At 44.4% G+C, this 26044-nt stretch overlaps 1 protein-coding gene across 1 annotated transcript; it reads right to left on the bottom strand.

Annotated features, from left to right (window-relative positions):
• Window positions 1-22115: 22115 nt before the first annotated feature.
• On the bottom strand, window positions 22116-25765 carry LOC134178031 (uncharacterized). Its single transcript, XM_062644807.1, has 5 exons — window positions 25748-25765; window positions 23746-24306; window positions 22780-22918; window positions 22616-22713; window positions 22116-22556 (listed from the first exon to the last, which is right to left on the bottom strand). The coding sequence occupies exons 1-5, from the start codon at window positions 25763-25765 to the stop codon at window positions 22332-22334; spliced, it is 1041 nt and encodes a 346-aa protein (XP_062500791.1). The 3' UTR covers window positions 22116-22331.
• Between the last annotated feature and the right edge of the window lie 279 nt (window positions 25766-26044).

Below are 26044 nucleotides of genomic sequence, written 5' to 3'. Positions count from 1 at the left end.
CAATTACCTCACTGTCTTGACTCATTAAAGATTGCTGTTGCAGACGACCGCTTCCTGAAGTTACTAAGATCCCACGTGACCAGCTGTGAAACACAACCTATGTTACGGTCCCGAATCCTCACTCGTTCCTCTCCCAAATAGCAAAGTCGCGATCTGACCCAACTGCTACAACTAAAAATCTGGCAGCGGCAACGTTGCTAGTCAGATGACTAGTGTACCGTAGAACTTACTCGGTCACTCACTATTGTTCCAACCGGTTTGTTACGTCTACTATCTAGTTAGTATCGTCCTGTTTGTAACCCGGACAGCCAGATTACTAGCCGGACGTCTGGTTAATTAAATAATTGTAACCTAGCTGGAATCCGGGCAGTGCTGTGCGAAAATGGTGATCCAGGTGAACAGGTCTAGTACGACTCTTGTTCAAACAGAAAAATTACAAAAGCTAAGACAGAAAAGTTGCAGTCAAGATTATTGTGTGGATTGGTTGCCGGAACTGACATGCTAAAATTTGTTACTAGCGCATGCGCAGTTGCGTACATTAACTATTGGGTAGGGGTTCACGTTTGCAACGTCATTAACGACGTCACTACACACGTGATTAACGATTACGTCATCTCATATAAATGAACTCGTTTTAAACAAATTACAAGAGATTCCAATTTAGGAGTCTAATTAGTCTCGCAAACTGTTTTAGTGTCCTGGATGAAAATATGGTGCTTTGGTCCCGTAAAGTACTGAAAGGCATACATTTAATTAATGTTCAAAATGCTATTAGAACAGAAAACCTTTGGTAATGTCCCGCACATGCTGCCAAACTCTGGATTTAACTGTGTGTACTCGTATAATACATAGGCGTAATTCTGTGGTCAGTGGGTATATATATAATTATTATTTCGAACCCCTCTGACTGAATGTCTATCTACGCCCTTGGATCCTTGGATACGGTATAACGATACAGAAATAATTAAGGTAAGTGCGTCTTACCGACTAAGGTAAAGGCTAGTAACATAGTTCATACCATCAATTTTTCACTCTATAATCTTAGCAAGACAGAATTGCCATAACTACTGATCAAACACACACACACACACACACACACACACACACACACACACACACACACACACACACACACACACAAACAAACAAACACATCCACACTTTAGACTAGATGTCAACCGATATCCTTTGCATCCAGTTCTCTACATGATCGAGCAGAAACGTTGACGTGCCATATCATCCTTCACGTAAGCGTTGTAGAGATTGGATTCTTCGCCATACACTCCTTGTGGTGGTACAATATCTTCAGATCGACTAGCGCCGATATAGCTTTTCGGAGGTTTCTTGTTCACACTTTCGCTAGATTAAAAAATGTAGAATCCTTTATTGTTTTCTGTGACTTTAAAGTTAGCATACTTGGCATGCTGATTCTGTAATTAATAAAGACAATTGCAGTAACATTGACTACATTGGTCACGTGATCATACGGCGTAAAGTCGATTCTCTTCGATTGTCAAAAACCAGTCAGTGAATTTCTTGTTTCTGAAGCAGTACGAGTTTTGTTTACCAGTGATCGTAAATCTAGCTACACACTTAGATGTGCAATAAAATATACGAATACTGATTAGAATCATTTGTTCAGATATAGCTACGAGTACATGTATACGTCACTTTGTTACGTCTTTTGCTAGCCGTAGTGACTATATCATCCTTTTTTGTGACTTCTAAATATTTTTGGAAACAGTTGAAATTCTGCTTGCAATTACTATTTCCACACCATTAGCAAGGAACGAGAACACGAATCCTAAACGGTACAACAAATATTGATATCTTTACGCTGCTCATGCAGTGACAATGATAAAACTTTCTGACATGCAAAACAAATCGACAAACGGTGAAGTGTGTATACATTGCTATTTTTATTGATAAAGTAAACAATAAACAATTACGTAAACAATAACGGATCTAAACATTTAGTACAGTACTGCATGCAACTGTTAATAGATCAAGACTGCATTCTAACAGCTGCACGTGTATTGTAAACCGTAGTGTAATAATGCTATTTGACAAAGTTGACAACTTTACTTAATTAATTAAGCATTCGCGTAATAGTTATTTCTATAAATTTAAGTTCCTACTCGCCCCTACAGCAAAGATATAAACACTTCGACTAGTGGCTTCAATCAAGACAGCTAGCATGACCTTTCTATACCTTTCATATATTATTTTTGACAAATGTCCGCATCGATTACTATCATATGCATTTATTTTAATAATTAAATAAATTTAGTTAACTTAATTCTAAACATGCATACATGCATACAGAAATAAAAAACAAGTTTACACGCGACGCAAGAGCATATGCACACACTAAATTTTCGTAGCTTACTGTTACTAGCACTTGAGTAATCATATGAGATGAGACTTCATCTTTTGATTGCTGATTGATGCCAAAGCGTTTCACATCTTGTGGGGGCACTCTTTCGCTAGAGGAATAAAGATGTGCCTCGTTAACTCTGATGTCATATCCTGTTATTGTGGTTGCTATGGTGAGCAATAACCTATGTTCTGCTTGGGATAGAGATGTCACCGCTGCCTTTTCATGTTCGCCCCACACACTTTTGATCTTAGAATTAACAAAGACAGCGTTTTCAGCAGATTGAACGCTGATGCGAAGAGCGATTCCGCTGTCGTTTCTTTCTGAAGTCGTATACAGATCACTAGCAAAGTGGACAGGGTCGCGTAATATCGCACCGTAGACGTAAACGGTTTATCCTGGAACGTTGGTGAGATAAGGACGTGACAATGGTAAACTGATCTGTTAGATGACAACGTTATACAGTATACTATAGAAATCATGCAGATGTCGCTTTCTTATATACAATAGTTGTAACAAATCTCTCTCTCTCTCTCTCTCTCTCTCTCTCTATATATATATATATATATATATATATATATATATATATATATATACATATATACAAGTCCATAAACATTTTGAGAAAATGATGGGTATGTAGGGATGGGTATGTACTTACGTCATTTATGCCCATCTCCTACATCACATTCACAACTGCTGCATGCAATATAGGTAAAAAGATTGTGATGTAGGAGATGGGCATAAATGACATAAGTACATACCCATCCCTACATACCCATCATTTTCTCAAAATGTTTTTGGACTTGTTTCACATATTTTTAGCTATGTTAGAAGTATATTACGCGAGCACGTATATATATATATATATATATATATATATATATATATATATATATATATATGCCCCGAAGATGGAAATGACAGTTTTAGTAAACCGAGTGCATAACATTTTGAACATGTGAGAATACTTTCATTCTCAAAATCCCAGGACAGACCACGTGGAGGTTGCACTCTCTGTCCCGCCCCCTCCCACCCTAGGCCACGAATTCCAGGCTGTAATTAGATGCTGCACATTCCAGTTTGTCTACGGTATCTCTTTTCAAATGACCTTAATGTGATGTAGGAGATGGGCATACATGACCTAAGTACATACCCATCCCTAAATACCCATCATTTTCACAAAATGTTTTTAGATTTGTGTAGTTTGAAATGGAAATGACAGTCCTAGTAAACGTGTGCAGCTCGGTCGGGATTTCAATCTTTGATTGCATCTCTAGACAACTCCCACGGTACGCTCAGCATACACGGAAGTACAAAGCAGCTGACGGATGTACGTAATAACACTGATTGCATCTATAAGCAACTCCCATTACCTTTTAGGGTTCCACGAAAGAGATACACGCTTACATGCACAGAGAGTCAGACAGGACGCCGCGCCGTTGAACATAGTCGTACTGTACATGTTCTACTACACGCAACTGTAAGCAGCATGTAGCAGCAGGTAGAAGTAGCAGCTAGGCTTCCAAACGGTAGTCACATGTACACACGTGACCGGAACAACATGGCGTTGTGGGAAGCAGTACGTGGAATTGCATGGCAGCAGTTGACTGATACAAGGTGACTTTGCACATTTCTAGCTGTTGGGTCAGTGCAATTCTTCGGACAAGAGCGAATCGTTTGGTGTGACTCTCGTCGTTGCAGCTGCTTCGAGTGAGGTGCTAGCCTGGCTGACAAAAGAGAAATGTGAAATGTGAAATGTGAAAGAATAATCGGGTTTTTACTTGCTGATTGCATCTCTAAACAACTCCCACGTTACGCTCAGCATACACGGAAGTACGTAGCAGCTGACGGATGTACGTAGCAGCTGACGGATATACGTAATAACGCTGATTGCATCTATAAGCAACTCCCATTACCTAGGGTCCCACGAAAGAGATACACGCTTACATCCACAGAGAGTCAGACAGGACGTCGCGCCGTCGAACATAGTCGTACATGTTCAACTACACGCAACTGTAAGCAGCATGTAGCAGCAGGTGAAAGTGGCAGCTATGCTTCCAAACGGTAGTCACATGTTCACACGTGACCGGAACAACATGGCGTTGTGGGAAGCAGTACGTGAAATTGCATGGCAGCAGTTGACTGATACAAAGTGACTTTGCACATTTCTAGCTGTTGCGTCAGTGCAATTCTTCGGACAAGAGCGAATCGTTTGGTGTGACTCTCGTCGTTGTAGCTGCTTCGAGTGAGGCGCTAGCCTGGTTGACAAAAGTGAAATGTGAAATGTGAAATGTGAAAGAATAAATCGGGTTTTTTTACTTGCCGATAGCTGGCTTCTGAGGCGCTTAGTGTCAGCGGTGATAGTCTGGCTACCATTAGGAACGTTTGAAGTTGAGCGCTACGTGGGTCCGAGATCTCTGTAATGAGTACTGGGAGATCCGGTTCGGATGCGTTTGGATACTTTGTATGGGGCGCCATTTTAGATTCTTCGCATCCCTACATAGGGAGTGCTATATAAGGAGAGGTGTCTGTCTGTCTGTGTGTCCGTCCGCACGAGCGTTCTCAAAGACGGCGAGTCCAATCTCGGCCAAATTTGGCTCGCGCACGCCGAATTCATTCGGGTCAAAAGTGAGACCGTGATCGTCTTACTGACTTCTCCCACGACGACGCCATCTCCCGCCAATCGTACTCGCTATAATCTCTACCTATAAAGGCAACCTGTCTCTCCTCTACTTCCGTGTTGTATTGGCTTTATGACAAACGTGTGTGTCAACTGTGGCGCTATGAAGTGGAAAGGAGAAGAACCTGGCATGTGTTGTCCCCCCCCGGGCGAAGCCGGACATTTGAGCTTGTTATTATATACAGCTCTTGAACTCAGTCCAAACATTAGCCGTAACAAATACAGAATAATTAGATTAACTAAGCAATTTTATAAATCTTGAACCCACACCGGTCCGTGACCCTTCGGCCATTTCAATTTTAATTTTTTATTTCAATTTTTAATTTTCGAATTTTAATTTTTATTTTCTATTTTCTATTTTTATTTTTTGTCAAATGTTTTTAATTATTTTGCTGGAAAATTAATTTGCCGAGCAAATTTTTATTTTTCATTTTTTGTTAATGATTTTTCGTTTTTCTTTTTCCTTTTTTATTTTCAAGTTTCTATTTTTCGATTATATTTGGTTGAGTTGAATGTCAAAAGAATTGAACGCGGAAATGAACGAAAAATGAACACAGCAAGAACGAAAATGAAACAGCCTTGTGCGAAGTACGCAGCAGGGAGTCTGGTTTTAGTCATAGTTCAACGCAGTAGGGGTTCGTTTTTCTTTTCAACGCGTGCTGCTGATTGGAAGGGGCGGAGTGGTTCTTCGACGACTTCCGCCCTAGGACGATCTTGCAATTTCGCTATAACGAGAAGGCAATCTCCCTCTCCCCAATAATCAATCTCAGGTGCGAGCAGCCATTGCTGATGAGCACAGTACATATGCATGGTATATGAATTAATTTATATAACTATTACAACATCTAGCAACAATCTAGCTAAATCTACAACTCAAAAAATTTAGTAACTATACTGAAACTCGTTCAAACTTAACTAGGCTTAGTTAATTAACTGCCATTTTATACATACAGTATACACAGCACTAGAAACAAAGATGCACGGTTTGCTGTTCTACACACGCGCGCCTACGTGCAATTCAACCAATTCGCTCAATCGATCACCGCGGCAGAATCTTGAACTTCTGTCCTTGCAGGTGGCTGTCTTGTCACAGCAGACCTGCGTAAACCGGACGACTGACCAAGTACCTCAGGTAGCTCGGACTCGGTTGACTCTGCGCCGTCACCATCGCTGTGAACGACGTTACTACCCACTATATGACTTAGTTGCTTGCCCAGCTCTGTCAGTTCGTCCAAGCTACGGAGAGTCACGCAGAGTGGACTGTCATCCCATGTTGTATTGCAGAGAGGGCAACGTCGACGTCGACCACTTAAGCTTGTGACTTGCCACCGCTGTACGCACTGCTGACACCCAAGCCACTGCCGACAGCAGGTTGTGATGTTTGCCGGAGGTCTTGTAAAGAGGTGGCATATCTAGATAATTATTAATTTGGCACTGAAGAACCTTTGCTGTCGTTTCTGCCAGCCTTCTCGACCGCTGAGAACGTCGTCTTGGTCGCTCTTGTGCATCGATCAACCGATCCATTTTGTCCTCGACGTTCTCCAAACGAATGTGCAGTCGATCCAGATTGGTCTCTACGCCACCTAGCTGCGTCTGTATATCGTGAGTAGCAGCCTCGTTCACAGCGACGGTGATGGGGCAGAGTTTTGGTCAGTCGTCTGGTTTGCGCAGATCTGCAGTGACAAGAGAGCCATCTGCAAGGACAGAAGCTCAAGATTCTCTGGAAATGATCGATTGAGCGAATTGGTTGAATTGCACGTAGGCGCGCGTGTGTGTAGAACAGCAAGCCGTGCATCTTTGTTTTTATTGCTGTGTATACTGCGTGTCTAGAATGACAGTTAATTAACTAAGCCTAGTTGAGTTTGAACGAGTTTCAGTATAGTTACTAAATTTGTTGAGTTGTAGATTTAGCTAGATTGTTGTTAGATGTAGTAATAGTTATATAAATTAATTCATACACCATGCATATGTACTGTGCTCATCAGCAATGGCTGCTCGCCCCTGAGATTGATTATTGAGGAGAGGGAGATTTCCTTCTCGTTATAGCGAAATTGCAAGATCGTCCTAGGGCGGAAGTCGTCGAAGAACCACTCCATCCCTTCCAATCAGCACCACGCGTTGGAATGAAAACAAATCCTTACTGCGTTCAGCTATGACTAAAACAAGACTCCCTGCTGCGTACTTCGCACAAGGCTGTTTCATTTTTTGTTCTTGCTGTGTTCAAATTTCGTTCTTGCTGCGTTCATTTTTCGTTCATTTCCGCGTTCAATTCTTTGGACATTCAACTCAACCAAATATAATGGAAAAATAGAAACTTGAAAATACAAAAAGGAAAATGAAAAACAATAATCAAAACGAAAAATAAAAAATAAAAACTTGCTTTTAAAAAAAGCAAAATAATTGAGAACCGTTGACAAAAATTGAAAATATAAAAAGAAAATAAAAATTAAAATTTAAAAATTAAAAATTAAAATTTAAAAATTGAAAATTGAAATGGCCGGAAAGGTCACGGAACCACACCCAAAATACGTCTGCATAGCATCGTGGCTGCAAGCGCGAAAACCACAGCCTGTTGAGGGACATTTTAGCCCTTACTTGGGGCGGGCGCATGGTACGCTTGCGAAATAAAGACGACGTTACGCGTTTGTCACTCCTTTTTCGTTCCCAATTATATGGAGTTTAACTAACCAGTTAAACGTAGTTGAATTCGTCTAGAGATGCGCTACTGAGCGCACGCGCACGCGCACGGCGGACTCACGAGGGGCCTGCGTTGAACGGAGCATGCGCATGGCCAGCGACTATCCGGCACGCCACAGCGCAGCAAGCGTCCCAGAGCGCGTGTGTTTCGTTTCTTTCCGTTCATGGCAGACGACGAGTAGTCAAGAGGGAGAATATCAACAGAGCAAGTTCGCACTCGCGACGGAGACAGCCAGCGCCGCTGGATTCACCACTGGCAGGTCGCCTGCTCAAGAAACAGCAGGTAGATGACTCGTCTTTTTCCGCGGTTGCGAATCATCTCAATTTTGCGTGCTGTTTCTGCCGTCGCGGTGTTTTCGCGCTTTTTTGGTGCCACGTGATCGTGTATATCCGGGAGAGGATATCGCACGCGAGCGGGTGGCGCACAGCGTGCGACAGCGTGCCTGGTTGTGGCGAAGATATTTGTCGCAGCGGTTGCAGCGTATAGGGCGTATGAGCAGCTAGCTGGTTGCAATAAGATAGGGGTAGCTGCTGTGGGCGTGGGCGTGTCAAGGGTGGCGCTGATGCAAACAAGCACATTGCGAGAAGTCGAGAATGCTGCATAGCTGTGCTAGCTCACCTCGGTTTACGCGCGAGCGAGCAGTCTCCGTGTCGGTTTCTCTTGGATGGCAGAGCAACATCACACTGCAGCCTCAGATGACGCCCTGGGTGGGCACGTGCTGTCTAATCAGCAGCTACAGGGGCTGATGACCGAAGCGGCGAGAAAGGCGGTCGCGGAGTTTGCGCGGTGTACTCAACGCGTCATCACTCGGGGCGTCTTTATTGTTCATGTAGCCGTCTGCCCGACGTAGTCAAATACTGCATGTTCGTCGAGAGTAATTTGACAGTCATACGTTTAGCCAGCGCCTAGGACTTGTATACCTTGCATGGGAGAGTGTTCAGAAGTGTCAGTTATAGTGGGTGCGTGCGTTAGTGTCGGCATGGTTAATTTACTGAAAAAATGGCCGTTGCGTGGCGGCCACGTGACCGGCAGTACAGTCATGGGTGAAGGCGTTGCATGATCCGTGATGACAGGTTTCCGGACGGCATGTGGAGCAGCTCGGGAGACAGGGAGCCATCAGCGGCGGACGACTGTACGTATACTATATGTGTATAGGTCGCTAGAAAAAAATAGATGTCATGTACTGAGCGGTGATGTCAGGGCTGAGTGGCTATTGTGAAACCACCCGCGGTGGTTAGCACAGGGCCAGCGGTATTCGGGGTTGGCATTAACACGATCAGCAGGCGGTCCCAATCTGTGGCGGGACGGCTGGTCCAGGTCTGGCGCAGGTCCGGAGCTGGTCAGGTTGCCTCACGCACGATCAGCAGGCGGTCCCATTCTGTGGCGGGACGGCTGGTCCAGACCAGGGCAGGGCCGGCAGTAGTCAGTTTTTTGCTCACGCAGGGTCAGCAGGCGGTCACCTTTATGTGGAGGGACGGCTGGTCCACGTCTGGCGCAGGGCCGGTGCTAGTCAGGTTGGCTCGCTCACGATCAGCAGGCGGTCCCATTCTGTGGCGGGACGGCTGGTCCAGGCTGGGGCAGGGCCGGCACTAGTCAGGTTTGCTCACACAGGATCAGCAGGCGGTTTCCGTTGTGTGGCGGGACGGCTGGTCCAGGTCTGGTGCTAGTCGGGTTGGCTCGCGCGCGATCAGCAGGCGGACCCATTCTGTGGCGGGACGGCCGGTCCAGGTCTGGTAGCGACTGGTGAGTATGTCATTGCACCAACGTGCAGGTTGCACGTATGTTGAGACGATATGCAGATAGGATAGCTCTCTCGATTTCGCAGAGGGGTTTGTGCTGTACGCACCGAGCGTGAATGGCTATTCGTGCGCGATGTCGTAGATGGGCTGGAGGTCTGTATGCAGCGGTGTTTCTTTTGCGTGCGTACAGGGGGAATGGAATGGGTGAAACCATTCGTTTGCACGTCTATTTGTGCGCGGTAAGGTCAGGTAATTATGGACATTTTTATCCGGGGACAGGCAAGGTCCCGGATGGCCTTGAGGGCGGGTATCTGTAAAGCGCAGGTTCCGTTCGTACACCGTATGTAGTAAATCGAGCTCCGCAGAGCAGACAGGGTAAATCGACTGGGCTGGTAGCTTTTTCGGAACCGTCGGCAGACGGGGGCGTAGTGCCAGCAGTGGTCTTAAAAAAAACCGAAAGTGCATATGTAGAGATGGCGACGCCGCTTGTGGCTGTAGCGGGCCGTCGGCCGATGCGGCAGTGCCAGTGGCGGGCAATGCATAAGCGGAGAAGCACATACATGCATATGGCGAGTTTTACAGACAGGCATGTTGTACGTAATCAGCAAAAATAGTCTTAATGACCAACGGGAAATGCAAACGCATGACGACTGTAATGACGGTTATGCCATACTACGGAGCCATTGGCGGATTGTGGGCGCTGGACCAGTGACGGTCAGCGAATGGGCCAGGCGGGAAGCCACGGCACCGTGTGCGGATGGTCGATGCGAGACTACGCGGAGATTGTGCTGGTGGCGGCGCTTGCAGTCTGTGGATGCAAAGGTGGGCGTCCACGTTGAGCATATTGGCGCGAGGGCGGCGTGGAGGACACGCGTTGCACGAATGGCTAGTAGCAGGCGGAGCACGCTTCCTTGGCTTGCGTGTGTCGAGGCTGGTCTGTGTGCGTGGCCAGCGGCGACGGCGATAGATCACATGCAAATGCTCACTGACGAGGTGGTGGAGCGGACGCGTCCGGTTGTTGGGAGAGACGGCGGGGCGCGCCGTTCTTTCTAGGCGAGTTGTTTTTCGCCTATGCCTGAGAAATGGTTCATGCGAACCCAAGCGGGAGAGTGTGGAGATGACAGATCTGCTGCCAGACAGTGTCGAGTTGCGACGACTCGACGATGGCGCTCCGCGGGGGAGACGTTCGCGTCAGGTGGCGCTAAAGCTCGCTGGGCTCTGCTTTGCTGCAGGCACGGTCATAATCGCTGAGAAGCATCTCAACAGGGTGATAATGCCTGCTGGCGTACCTGCGGCTGATCGTAAGAATTGCAGCTGGCTGATCGACACCAGATTTGGGAAGTGCGTGGAGGAGAAACCTTCTCCATGTATAAATATTCGTCGGGCTTTGCTGGACCGCTGTCGCGGGCTGGGGCTCCGTCGTGTGGACTGTGCTTGGAAACTGACCATTCAACCGAAGAGTGTGCTCTGTTGATGCGGCGCCGCGGTGGAGCTCGCACGTCGCTCTTACTCCGATACGATTTCTCACCGTGTTCTGCGGCGGTACCCAGGCGGAGTTCCGCTGTGTCGTGGGTGGAACCTGTGTTCGTGTAATGGGGCACCATCGTGCACTTACATCACGCGTGTGGCACATGCAGAGTGCGGGGCCGGTGGCTGCGCGGGAGGGACACGGCTACTACGGTAAAAAAAAGAGGGTTCAAAGTCACAGAGCGGAGGGTAGACGAATAGCTGCCCGTCTTGGGGGCTGGTGGCGTTTGGGGCTGAATTGGCAACGAGTGCTTGCGGTGTGTTTGCGTGCGGGGTAGCCCGCTCGCTGCTCCAGACTTGCGGCGGTTGGCCGCCTTCCCTCAATAGCAACGCAGTCGGATGCGTCTGGCTCGTGGGGCCGCTGGGCAGTGCAGGACAATTCATAAGTTCAGCTGCATTGCATGGCTCACATCTTGAGTTGGAGTTCTCATTGCGCCCGGGGAGATGTTCCCGGTGGCGTTGACCGTGGTTGTTTTTGGAAGCAGGCTGCGCGGCCGGTTTTACGTTCAGTTTAAGTAGGACGGCGGCGCGCAGTCCGTGCGGGAGCGCGGAACGCAGTCGCTGACGCGGTATCGCAAAACCTGGTGGACTGGTCATTGGTTGTTTGGTTCATTTCTTGACTCGGCTCCGCGTTCAATGGCACCAAACGTGGCGGCATTGATATGCGACATCGACTGGACGTCGGACTGCTGGAATGATCGGTTTATTGCTTGTTTGGCGCTGGGGTTAGCCTGGGGTTAGGTACCGTGAGTACCCTGATTGGTTCACGTTGCGTGCATACCAATCAGGGTACTCACGGTATCAACAGTCTGCGAGCGAACCAGTGTCGCACCAATCTGAATCCCGACATCTGAACGGGCTCTATGCTTGTTAGTGGCCTTTCTAGCGGACGAGGGTATCGCGCACTCTACCCCCAAAATGCTCTGTTAACGGTGCTTCATGTTGGCATTGGAAACGGTTTAGGAAACCCCTCTTGCAGTCCTCGCCGCTGTTGGTGTACATGTCCTACGAGGCGTTACGCGGTCGACGGCAGGTCCCAAATGGCGGCAGCGATTACCAATCACTCCAGATGTGTACTGCTCAGACTGACAGACCACTGGGCCCCAAGAGTGGACGAGCTTGACGTGGTGATGCTTTGGCCTGATGTTGGTTGTCTTTTTTTGGTTTTCTGCGCGCGGGCGAAGTTACAGTACTGGACAGTTTGTACCGGCCGTTGAATCGTCGGTTCATGTGACAGTTAGTGATGTTGCGGTGGACTTCCTCTCGAACCTGTCTCTCATGAGAGTTAGGCTCATGCAGTAAAAAATTGACTCTTTTCAGCAGGGTGTGGATATCCATCTCCGGAGGACGGGTACCGCTCTATGTCCTATTACGGCAATGTTAGTATACCTCGCCCGGCGAGGTCGAGAGGCAGACCCGTTGTTTTCTGTGCTCTGATGGAAGGCCTCTGTCTATGCAACGACTTGTCAAAAATGTGCGGGCGGCACTAGAAGCCGGGGGTTTGTGTCCGGTTACTCGAGGCACAGCTTTAGGATTGGAGCCGCAGTCACACCTGCAGAACTGACTCCACGATCCAGACACTGGCGAGGTGGAGGGACAAGGTTTGCAAGCGCGACGTAAACTCTTGTCGCCAAGATTTTAGCGGCATACTCTTAGTCGTTAGTAGCTTTTCGCCAGAGACGGAGCGATGACAAGTTGCCGAAGACATGGCGGTAGCATGCGTGCTTTCTACCCGGCGACTAGTTGTACAGTGTACTTGCGTGCATGGTTGCTTTCGTACTGGCGTGTATTATAGACACATGCTCACTACAAGGCACTCACTCCCTGACAGCTAAGCGGCGGTACGTAGCTGAATGAGTCCTGGAGAGAGGTAGGTCCTGGAGAAGTGGGTCCGGCTTGGGTGCGCGGCGACCTCGCCGTTTTGCGTGGTCGCCTTCCTTGTGGGCCGGAGTCCGGTCTGAAGTTCCGGATCCGCACCGGACGTCGGTTCTCCTGGACCATGATGGTCTAGGCCGGGCTCCGCCCACTCTCCACGGCCACGCCTTCATTATGCAGGCTGGCTCAGGTAAGTGGTCGCATCAAGTCGGCAAGATGAACATCACTGGAAAACTGACTGAGGTAAGAATTCAAATGGAGTTTAATTAACCAGTTAAACGTAGTTGAATTCGTCTGGAGATGCGCTGCTAAGCGCACGCTCACGGCGGACTCACGAGGGGCCTGCGTTGAACGGAGCATGCGCATCGCCAGCGACTATCCGGCACGCCACAGCGCAGCAAGCGTCCCAGAGCGCGTGTGTTTCGTTTCCCACTCTCCCATCCCAATGTCTGATGAGTTCGTGCTTGGGAGGTTTTTTCCTTTTCTTCATTCTATTAAATCTCCGTGGTTATCCACGTGAAAGGTGAGTTGGCCGGAGTCCGGTCTGAAGTCCCGGATCCGCGCCGGACGTCGGTTCTCCTGGACCATGATGGGCTAGGCCGGGCTCCGCCCACTCTCCACGACCACGCCTTTATTATGCAGGCTGGCTCAGGTAAGTGGTCGCATCAAGGCGGCAAGATGAACATCACTGGAAAACTGACGGAGGTAAGAATTCAACTAACTGATTTGAACAGACCCTTTCGCTTTCGGGCACTCCCCCTCCGCTCTTCATGCGCACGTTCCGTCTACTAAAGAACACAGTGGACGTGCGCGGAAACCCCACGTCAAAATTCTTTACAAGTATGACGGCTTGAGCACACTTCAGAAACTCGTGACTAGGTATCTAAATGTTTTAGATCTCTAATTTAGGTCTCTAGAACGTTAACTTAATTAATTTATGAGAGTAGGGCCACATGTACCGTAGGTAAACTACATTTGAAGAGCGTGTGCGTAGAAGAGTAAGTTCAAAAGACAATGCAGTGGCATGCATAAACTGACACGCAGTCCCAGACTTTATAATAGATTAGGCATCATAATCATTAAACTTCTAGAGCCTACAATTACCTCACTGTCTTGACTCATCGAAGAATTCTGTTGCAGACGACCGCTTCCTGGGAATTAGAATCTCACGTGACCCGTATCAACAAAGATGATTGCTTAGCCGTAACAACCCTGTCAACACCGCACAGCTGCAAAAACTGACTGTCAGACTACAGAAGCACTGTGAAGCAAACAAAATGTTACAAATCAGCTACACTTTAGCAATAAGTAGACCTAGTGCTTACCACTAATGTTTGCTTCAACACGGACAGCTGCTGCACACGAACTGGCAACTATGTGTACACACAAGTTGCAATATCCTGCGCAGATGTTTAGTTGGTATGTTTTCATATGTTTGATACGCCTCTAGAGGGTAACGCACTTAGCTACGTCAACAGTCTACAGTAGCTCTTTCTTCTACTGCGTTTACCGTCTAGCCTCTTCTTGCGCACATGTTTGATATGCCCTTAGTGAACTACTGAATGGTAGGTGCGTTTACCGTTGAGGTTTTTCTGCTATACAGCTGGTGTTGTGTTGTTTTTTCCATTACTGGAGAATACGTGGGAATTAATAGATGGAGAAGATCTGGGCGTAGTTGACTACAGCTAATGAAATGAAGAAGCACTCGCAGTGCAAACCCTCGGCGATATGCTCCTTGAAAGTAATTAGTCGCGCTATGACAGAATCGTATGACAGAATTGTATGATGTGAGTAATACGATTCTGTCATAGCGCAACTAATTACCTTCAAGTTTTATATGGGCCAAGGGCTGGCATTGCTAGTATATGATCATAACGCATACGACGCGTAAGACGCCTAGATCGCCTGACAAATGACAAAACTTTCGCCTCGCAAACTTTTAATCAATGCGAATCTAGGCGCAGAAAGCGATAGAAGTGCTGTCCCCGGCAATTTGTGAAGTGTTTGTGCGCCACGCCTTTGCAATTACAGCAAGGGCGGATACCATGCAGGTATGTGGAAATTGCCCAAGGCAGCTGGCACACAGTGCGCACTAATTGCATCATTTAGGGACATCATTGGGCGGTCTGAGGATTGACTATCCGGCGAATGACGAGAGTGGAGAGAGACTGGGTCGAGTCTACACATCAAAAACTATCAGACTCTTGGTGCTATGGCACGATCACTTTCGAAGACTTGTAGTTTGACAAAGCGTCGATTCGCGGTAACTTCCCTTTTGGGTATACCCATACAATTATAAGTGATAAATATTACCAATTACCTGTTTTATCTTAAATTCAATCAAGATTATAGAAGCTATTTTAACAATAGCTTTAATTAACACATAATTGAAACATTTTCTTGTATTGATATTAGTTAAAAGTAGGCGTGGCGATGTGGTAACGCCCTGATGTGCACTAGGCCCAACCACTCTAAAGTTATTTTGACAGTCCTGTTAATCCGTTCGTTTCGGTCCGTAAGCTGCGAAGTTTGACGGTTGGACGTACCACCTCAGCTGTGTAGGTCCGCTTCCGATCCAATTTACTAGTGCATAGTGCGAGATAGACGCATGTAGAGATTTTTAAATGCGTCTTGTATGTCAAACTTGTTTCTATCAGTGCAATCTCTACATTTCTCTTCAAATGTTTTAATTCTAGTATATATAATTAAGAAATTACGTGACGTGTTTGTAGCGTCATTGTTCCATTTTGATGTATTGTGCATCCACTACTGACTCCAGGTTACGGCCGTCGTCGGACGTCGACCAGGGTTCGAGATTCAACCTGAAACGACAGATGATCAAGAAGGAAATAAAGGAATATACAAATCCTTTGATATACTTTTTGGCATTGGGTTTGGAGCCGAAATAGAATTGGGCTTTATCGCTGCGGCCCGTCGTGCTTGGTGTTGCAATCGTTCCATCTAGATTGACGCCAATGTACTGACCGGAATACTTGATTGACTCTAAGATAAAGTAGGAGCCATCTGTTTCGGAAATTTCGAAGTAGCTAAACTGGCTTTTCTTTTCCTGTAAAATGCTGGGTTACTTATTGTGAACGCTTTTGACTATGATTTGAAATCTTACAGCCACAAGGCAATCGTTTCTTATTGCCAGGTATTTGTCACGAAATTTCATGTTTTGCAGAGACACTCCGGACACAAAGTCGACTTCTGTGTGTGCTATAAATCGGGCTAATAAATTGGATAAAATTTATCAAGGCAGCAAAACTGGTCTAAATGTTACATAAACACAAGCAGGCACGCAAGCGCACGCACACACACACACACACACACACACACACAGACACACACACACACACACACACACGCACGCACGCACGCACACACCATTCTTGCCATTTCCACCACCAGCAGCAACAGTTTCCCCATCTTTCATTAGTTGTAAATTGTCGTGGGTGACTTTGCTTGTAAGGTACACAACCTCTTCCGTATTCAGCTGGTCCTATCAATATTTTGAAAGATAAACAAACAATTAACTTGAGGTGAACGATTTGCCTAAGTTGACAATGTAATGTCTGTACTCCTATTTAGCCAGTCTGTAGAACGGTATAAGTATGTTTCTTTACATTTTACCGTATCGTGTACATTCAGTTTAGATCTATGGCCAAAAATGTGTACTGCATGTGGCACTTGGTTTCTTGAAGACTGTTGAGTCACAATGACATATCTATATAGAGTTAGTCAGGAAACATTGGAAACAATAAATTACATCTACCTACGTAGATTTGCAAAATAGATCGAATGAACGTCACTAATGTGCATACCTAACGTATCTACCCACAATACTGAGGTATCGCTCAAACAGTCAACTGTACTCTAATTAAATGCATGATGGCATTTCACACCGAGAAACCTTGGACTTGTAGAGATTGCACATTCAACGCACGTCATGCAGCTCTACTAATGCACGTCAACTATATAGTAAAAGCACAAAGTCCAGTTTTCTTCGGTTTGAAAATAAAGTATAGAAATGCTGATTAACATGTTACAAATTCTAAATAACATTACATTATAGATGCTCCTTGCAGTGGCCACAGCAGCTATGATGATGGCAGTAAATAGAACAAAGATTTTCTTCATCTACAATGAAAGTAAAACAACAATAGTATTAAAAAACAAAACGGCGATACATACAACACTAGTTTATTATAATGGTAACAGCAAAAGCCTCAAATCGATATATCTCTTTTCGTGGCTTATCGCTGTATACCTAGCGGCTATAAATTAGCTGTTTGTTGTCTAATCAATTAATATGTTACCGGATTATATTATGAATTGACATACTTTGCTCTTGATGAGTTGTCCAACTCTTTCTGATATCCACAAGCTTGCTGATGACTGCTCATCGTCTGCGAAGACGCTTATATACAATTGCGATAAACCAAACAGCCTCCACTTTTGTGGTGTCGATAATGTGACGTTCTGCATGGCAACTGACGTAACTGGTATTAGCAAAATTGTTGGTGAGTTACACATTTGGTAAGTTACCAAGAACGTCAGCTGTGTACTGATTTTTTTCTAAACGATTTCCACACGTAGGAGTTAAACATGTACGTAGGCAGATGCCGTATAGGTTACTAATGCTTGCAATACGGCCTCAAGTAGTCGTTAAGACAAGCACACTGCACATGCTAACTACGTGAGTATCTGCATTCTTGAAGATTGCTTTCTTTAGAATTATATCAATTGAAACAGAGTAGAATGGGTGGCACCGATTAGTGTAAAGGTCAATAATGTGTATCATCTCTTATTCTAAACCCTAACCCTAACCCCATACCTAACCCCCACCCTAACCCCAACCCTAACCCCAACCCTAGCCGGAACCCTAACCACAACCCTAACCACAACCTTAAGTCTATAACACTGACTCTAACCCTAACACTGTAAAAGGAACTCTGTCCAATTGTGATTCCAGGATTTTGAAAGAGAGGTCATGTTCCGCTAGCAATTCACTCTTATTGATAGCTTGCTCTCTATATGATCGTTATGGATGCCAAAAGTTAGTGTAGTTAGAATGTCCTTGACTACAGTACATATAGTGGTACTTATGTCGGTTCTTTAGATATCATCTGTCGTCCAAGCAACTCATCAAGGTCTAGGTTGGACAACTCATTGCCATGCAGACATGGCTGGGAGAGTGTGACTGTAAGCTGATCCGATCAATTCAAGAAAGTTGACAGTTCTAAATTTTTTGCTAGACCGGCAGAGTACCACTCTAAGAAACGGAACCGGTGGGGCTAATATTTTTTGGACGCGGTTTGGACTTAGCCGCTGGAGCGAAGGTGCTTTAGTGTACGAGGCTAGCGGCGCGACCTTTGATTCTCGGTAGTCAGTGGACATGTTACAACCGCGATTTTGACGTAAACGAAGTGCTGTCTTTCTGCGCACCTTTCGAGCAGTAACCTGCATCGTTTATTCAAAGGAGGCCTCAGTTTTGAACGTCGTCTGCTGAATGTTGTTTCCTCAACACAAATCGACTTCAAAAAATTCGACCGCAGGTAACGTGATTTATAATTGCTATGCTTTGCGGTTATACAACTTTCTAATTGTCTTGGAATCTTTTTCGAGTGCATGTGCTACGCACTTTAGTAACTGGATTGAATTGTGCGTCAATATTTGCACTGTTGAATCCACTGCATACATCAAATTGTGTAATATGTATTGCAAATTTATTTCCTATATGCAATTGAATAATATGGAATTATTAATACCGTACATGCAGAAAAGTGCAAATTACTCCGGCAATTTAATTCTATTTCAAAACTACTACTACAAAATATTTATCAAATACAATTTAATTAAATGAGCATAGCATATGTGTGTGTATACACAATTTTTATTTAATTAAGTTAATTAAGTACCTACTCTTAACTAAGTTGATGGTCTCTCTCATTGATGGTATCACTCATTGTTTTGTTAAGACTTGTAGGTATACCTGAGATATATGTGCCTTTAGCCAATTGGCATTCGATTTCAAACAACATACCATGGCATTGGTTATTGTTATACGGTTGGTGACATGAATGACAGTATCCTGGTGTGTGTCTGTGTGTCTGTGTGTGTGTGTGTGTGTGTGTGTGTGTGTGTGTGTGTGTGTGTGTGTGCGCGCGTGTGTGCGTGTGTGTGTGTGTGTGTGTGTGTGTGTGTGTGTGTGTGTGTGTGTGTGTGTGTGTGTGTGTGTGTGTGCGCGCGCGCGTATGTGTGCGTGTTCGTGTATGTGTGTGTGTGTTTGTGTGTGCGTGTGCGTGTGCGGGTGCGTGTGCGTGTGTGCTTCTGTTTATGTAACATTTAGACAATCTTTGCTGCCTTGATTAATTTTATCAAATTTATTAACCCAATTTATAGCTCACACAGAAGACGACTTCGTGTCCGGAGTGTCTCTGCAAAACATGAAATTTCGTGACAAATACCTGGCAATCAGAAACAATTGCCTTGTGGCTGTAAGATTTCAAGTCATAGCCAAAAGCGTTCACAATAAGTATCCCGGCATTTGACAAGAAAAGAAAAGCCAATTCAGTTACATTGGAATTTCCGAAAAAGATGGCTCCTAGGGTTAGGGTTAGGGTTAGGATATATATATCAGGGAGTGCGGTAGGACTCCTTATGTAGGGATGCGAAGAATCTAAAATGGCGGCCCGTACAAAAGTATCCAAACGCAACTGAACCGGATCTCTCAGAACTCATTACAGAGATCTCGGACCCACGTAGCGCTCAACTTCAAACGTTCCTAATGGTAGCCAGACTATTACCGCTGACACTAGGCGCCTCAGAAGCCAGCTATCGGCAAGTAAAATACCCGATTTATTCTTTCACATTTCACATTTTACATTTCACTTTCCACTTTTCACATTTCACTTTTCACATTTCACTTTTGTCAGCCAGGCTAGCGCCTCACTCGAAGCAGCTACAACGACGAGAGTCACACCAAACGATTCGCTCTTGTCCGAAGAATTGCACTGACCCACCAGCTAAAAATGTGCAAAGTCACCTTGTATCAGTCAACTGCTGCCATGCAATTCCACGTACTGCTTCCCACAACGCCATGTTGTTTCGATCACGTGTGTAAATGTGACTACCGTTTGGAAGCATAGCTGCCACTTCCACCTGCTGCTATATGCTGCTTACAGTTGCGTGTAGTTGAACATGTACGACTATGTTTAACGACGCGGCGTCCTGTCTGACTCTCTGTGCATGTAAGCGTGTATCTCTTTCGTGGAACCCTAAAAGGTAATGGGAGTTGTTTATAGATGCAATCAGTGTTATTACGTACATCCGTCAGCTGCTACGGACTTCCGTGTATGCTGAGCGTAACGTGGGAGAAGTTTAGAGATGCAATCAAAGATTGAAATCACGGCCGAGCTGCACACGTTAGAACTGTCATTTCCATTTTAAACTACACAAGTTTAAACAGACTATCACCGCTGACACTAAGCGCCTCAGAAGCCGGCCATCAGCAAGTAAAAAACCCGATCTATTCTTTCACATTTCACATTTCACTTTTGTCAGTCAGGCTAAAAGGTCACTTGAAAAGAAATACCGTAGCTAAACTGGGATTTGCAGCGTCCAATTACAGCCTGAAATTCGTGGCCTAGGGTGGGAGGGGGGCGGGACAGAGAGTGCAACCTCCACGTGGTCTGTCCTGGGGTTTTGAATATGAAAGTATTCTCACATGTTCAAAATGCTAAGCACTCCGTTTACTAAAACTGTCATTTTCATCTAAAAATGTAGGAAACAAGTCCCAAAATATATGAAACAAGTCCAAAAACATTTTGAGAAAATGATGATTATGTAGAGATCGGTATGTACTTATGTCATTTATGCCCATCTCCTACATCACACTCTTTTTACCTATATCGCTTGCAGCAGTTGTGAATGTGATGTAGGAAATGGGCATAAATGACATATGTACATACCCATCCCTACATACTCATCATTTTCTCAAAATGTTTTTGGACTTGTATATATACTAGTTCTGCCCACCCTAGGAGCGGTGACAATCTGGGCGGTGGCAATCTATCGTTGTACGCCACTTTCTCGAAGAAGACGCACCTTCCGTGACACACGGACGCACGCACTCACGCAAAAGCCGCCCTGTGAGCCGGCGCATCTTGCACTCTGGAACTAGAGGATGGCGTACAGTGGCTGGCGGGCGTACAGTGGCTGGCGTGCGTACGTCTCATCCGCATACTCGGTTAATTGATTGAGCAAACAAACTCCGGCGCATCTCATTTCAGAACGCCAAAGTCTCGTTTCTGGCCGAAATCCGACTCGACCGTTCGTCTCGGACGGCTGAACTCGACTGGGCCGTCGCGTTTCACGACGATCGGAGACTGGTGTCGTGTCAATCGGCGCATTACAGACATCCATCCAGACAAGCGGAAGCTTGGGTTGGCGTATTATGGTATAGGATATATATATATATATATATATATATATATATATATATATATATATATATATATATATATATATATATATATATATGTAGAATCATATATTATTTCTTCAAGTACAACTATACATAGATGTCTAGACCACTAAATAAAAGACAAGCCAGTTGAGTCGTCACAATCTAAACATAAACGATCTAAAACTAAACGAGCGTTAAAATTTTCACAGACACACAGATAACTGTTCGTGTAGCTGGCACACAGACTGGCTGGTAGTAATGTTGCGGTGGTAAGCAGCTCTCTTGGCAATAGGAGACCACAATATATATTTATATATATATATATATATATATATATATATATATATATATATATATATATATATATATATATATATATATGTACTAGGATATCGCAATGTTCTCGTGAAAAGAATTTTCCTCAGAAACTCCCTTCCACATGAACCCACTCGCCCATAATCACCTCAATCTTCTTGACAGCAACAGTCCAGTCCGTCTAGAGATCGCTTTGTGAACCCGACCATATACATATCCACCATTAAAAAGTATACGATTATATAAGTGCAGCCATTCTACTATAATTTATATTTCAAATTTTATTTGCTTGGGCATGCAATAGCGCCTAAGTTAAAATTTAGCTATCTGGGTGCTTCATTGTATCAATTGGTTATGATGCTAAATGTATTTATATGTCTGAGCACGAAGAAACTGTGATATGCCAAAACTATACAAAACGACTCTATACTCAAACTTTGAAATTGTTGTTTACAATACGCATGACACTTTCCCTAAATTTAATACAACGAAAACTCATCTAGGCGTGGAGACTACGTTAATACAACAACAACAAAAACTCCGACCTGTAGACCTACTCGATCTACTCTCACATGTACACGCTATACATGCATGCAAAGTACTGTAGATGTTACGTAGTTTGATTGGTGTCCCTTGCATCAAGTTTCCTACACGATTGTGCAAGTGCAACGACGTGCCATTGTATCGTTATGATCTGTCTGACCAAAAACGTTGTAGAAATCGCATTCTTCACCGACTACGTTATCTGGTTGTACAATAGTTCCTGTTTGGTTGACACCAATGTAGCTCCCCGAAGTTTCGTTAGACTCGAAAATGTAGTATCCATCACTCGTCTCTGTGACCTGGAACTTATCATAGTCGCTGTCATTATCCTGTATTAATGCAATGACAACTAAAGAAGTATTGAGTAAATAGGTCACGTGCATCATACGGCGTAGAGTCGATTTTCTCTGATTGTCAAGAATTTGTCGTCGAATTTAACGTTTCTTAAACTGTACGGATTTTCTTCACCAGTGATCGTAAATCGAGCTACATATACAGGTAACAATATTGACGATTGTTGATTTAATTAATAGAATCGTTTGCTCGTATTACCTTTATCACGTGATGTGCTTGCAGTAGTGACAACCGTTGTTTGATCACTCCTTACCATTAAATATTTATCGGCAACAGTTGAGGCTCTACTTCTTAATATCACTTTCTCACCATTTAGTGAGGAAAGAGTCCACGAGCCCTAGAGAACACAACAGATATTGATATGATCGTGCTGCTCAATGAGAACGATCAATTTATGAGGAAGCAAGAAAACGAATGGCAAAGTAAGTAACCAAATATATCTAAAGGATGTGCCCAACACCTATACATATTGAATGCTCATAAATACAATGTTTATTAAGATATATTTAGATTTTGTAGTCCCAGTTAAAGAAAACAAGTGTAGATTTGTTTGAGTGATCGCAGGTGTTCGAACTAGACACAGATCCGGACATATAACCTCATACAAAACGTGTATGCATGTTTTGGGACACCCTGGATAATCATGTCTTTTAGCGTTACTTAGACACTGTACGACATGTATTGAACGATAAATAGATCTAGACTGCATTCTAACAGCCACAGTTCTTCCTCGTCCAAGTAGCATAGAAGAGGCAGATATTTTACTAATTGCATGCATTAAATAAAGGCGGATGACTTTGCCTTTGTACTTCTCTTATATATATGGTTGTTTGAAAATAATTCCCCCCTTGTTTTTACTTGCTATTGCTGAGGAGTAGGAGCTGGTCGCTGGGCCTGCCCGGACCAATATTCGAAATTTCTACTTCCACCAGTAGCACAATGATTACTTCCAGTCAGCTAAGGTATAAATAAATAGAATAAACTGACCAACTGACTACTATACGAAAGCATTTTCTTATTCCTCAAGATACCTTGATTAATTACTTAATTAACCGTTAACAGACAATTTATGAAACCCAATTTAGACTTAGACGATATATACACAAGTATGCAACGCACTGTGCTTGTTTATACGCTCACATACAGTCTTCTTATAGAGCTTACTGTCACTGAAATTTGAGAAACCTCAACTGTCTCTCTTAATTGCTTATCCGTTGATGCTTGAGAAAACTGAACTGTCAATTGCTCTTCATCTAATACTTCCGAAAACTGAACTGTCAATTGCTCTTCATCTGATGCTTCCGAAAACTGAACTGTCTCTGTTAATTCCTTTTCAACTGATGCCTTACTGATGGCAAAGCGCTCCACAGATTTTGGCGGCAGTACTGGTGGGTAACGATAAGTATATAGAGGTGTCCCGTTCACTGCAATGTCGTAACTTCCTTCCTCAGTTGTAATGGTAAGCGAGCATTTACTGTGTGTCTTGAACGGGAATGTGTCTGCCTTCTCGCGTTTACCCCACACGCCGTCGATCCTGGAGTTGAAAAAGACGGCATTTTGAGGCGATCGAACGCTGATGTGAAGGGCGATATTGCTGTCGTCTCCGTCTGGAGACGAATACAGATCAATATCAAATGAGAAAGCATCACGTAGTATTTCAAAGTTGACGTAAACGGTTTTTCCTGGAGCGTTGGTGAGATAAGGGCAAGACAAAGGCGGACAAACCTGTTGAAGACATTATACAGCATTACTGAATATATCACGATCTGGGTATCACACCGATGCAAAGATGTACAAATGCAGCCTTAGCCAGTTGAAGCATCATGCAGCCATGAACTCTAACAAGTCTTCAATAAAAATTAAATTAAAATTAAAAATTACGTTCATAGATATCAAACGTGCGTCTGGGATCTATACATAGCAGCGAGGCCGCAAACACCTAAAGTTTGCTTTGTATATTTCATTATTATAGACAGCAATTAGATAAATAATTAATACCCGCAGTGAAGTGTCTGTGTGCAGCGTCATATACGTATAGTAAACGTGGTTTGTTTCTTTTACAAATTGTTAAATTGTGTCTACCTCTTGCGTGTTTTCATCCGGGTATTCAGTCTTTCCAGACAAAATCCGAACGATCTACAGTTGTAGTAGTTGAACCAAAAGTAATGAGCAAACCAATTCAAAAAAGCATTTGCTCATAGAGCGACGCGTCGCTTTTTTTGTTCTTGGGTAGCTCGACGTTTTACTTGACAAAATCACAAAGCAGTTGCAGCACATACACTATATCTATACAAATGTATTTTAAAGCGAAATACTGAGACGAGACGGTTGACTCGCTAGGAGAAAACTAATGGCGTGGTCCCGTTCCGTGTCCACATGCTGGTTTCATTATTGATCATTTGGGTGCGACTCCTCTAATTACAGCTTATCTGTGGAATGCGTATTTTTTTAACATCGATAATGAAGACGTACTAGACCATACGAATGTCTTGATTTTTAAATTTGTTACGCTTACTGTAATTTTTAAACATCTATATGTTCTGTATTTATTGTATATTCTATATATCTAAATTTTGATATAAAAATAATATAATATATAATGTATAATTAAGTAATAGTCGTGGATAAGTAATATAGTATAAGTAATGAGTAGTATATATAATAAAAAATATCAATAGTTATAAAATTTATATCAATTGCCTCGGCTAAGAAGTTTGGCTACGCTACAATGCATGCAATTTGCCCAAGCAATAATGATACGAGAAGACAAAAACAATTACTCACTGATCTCTTATGTACACCGTAAGACGGTATACAATACCAGAACTAAATCAATTCGCGGTTTGCAAATCGCACATCGGTGAACGTGAGAAACTAGAAAAAAATGGATGGTCACGTGATCACTCTGACTCGCGCATCATCTTGTGGCCACCCATGCGACACTTGTCTCGACGAGGAACCACGTGAACGGCAGTCTGATCTCGTAAAGCATCGCGAGTCAACAAACTCCCGCGCTTCCGTGACTACACAGTGCAGCTCTACTAGCAGAGTTTGTAGTCCCGAGCTAGGAAAGGACCGCTGCAACTAGAGCAAACATGCCACACCGACAACGCCCCGACAGTTTGGCTGCTACACTAGAATACTGTAACTCGCTACATTTACGTACCTCACACCTCTGACTCATAACGGTTGCTTATAGAGACGACCTCTTCCTTATAAGCCTATCGCTCGAATGTAAACTGTCATGTGACTGATACGACCCAAGTAGGAATCCGGTGTAGCAGCGGATTAGGTCCGGTGTAGCAGCGGATTAGGTCCGGCCGGTCAAATAGGTCCGCTTACTAACGCACTTGTACCGGAAGACATTCTGCGCTAGCGCACCGCGTCTACCTCGGATCTCTGGAATCATTTCTCTTCGCGGATTAGGTCCTAGCGCAGCAGCGGATTATGTCCGTTGGCGATG

Source organism: Corticium candelabrum, chromosome 4 (assembly GCF_963422355.1).
Source record: "Corticium candelabrum chromosome 4, ooCorCand1.1, whole genome shotgun sequence".
In the NCBI taxonomy this organism is placed as follows: Eukaryota; Metazoa; Porifera; class Homoscleromorpha; order Homosclerophorida; family Plakinidae; genus Corticium; species Corticium candelabrum.
Note: the sequence above shows the minus strand (reverse complement) of the source record. Positions and strands in the feature narration are given on the sequence as shown.

What these genes read in the sequence shown, in the direction of transcription:
- LOC134178031 (XM_062644807.1), bottom strand. An exon ending in TTTCTCAAATTTCAGTGACA is followed by an intron (nt 22,919 to 23,745) that starts GTAAGCTCTATA and finishes TGTGTTCTCTAG; the next exon opens with GGCTCGTGGACTCTTTCCTC. An exon ending in GAGAAAATCGACTCTACGCC is followed by an intron (nt 22,557 to 22,615) that starts GTATGATGCACG and finishes GCATTAATACAG; the next exon opens with GATAATGACAGCGACTATGA.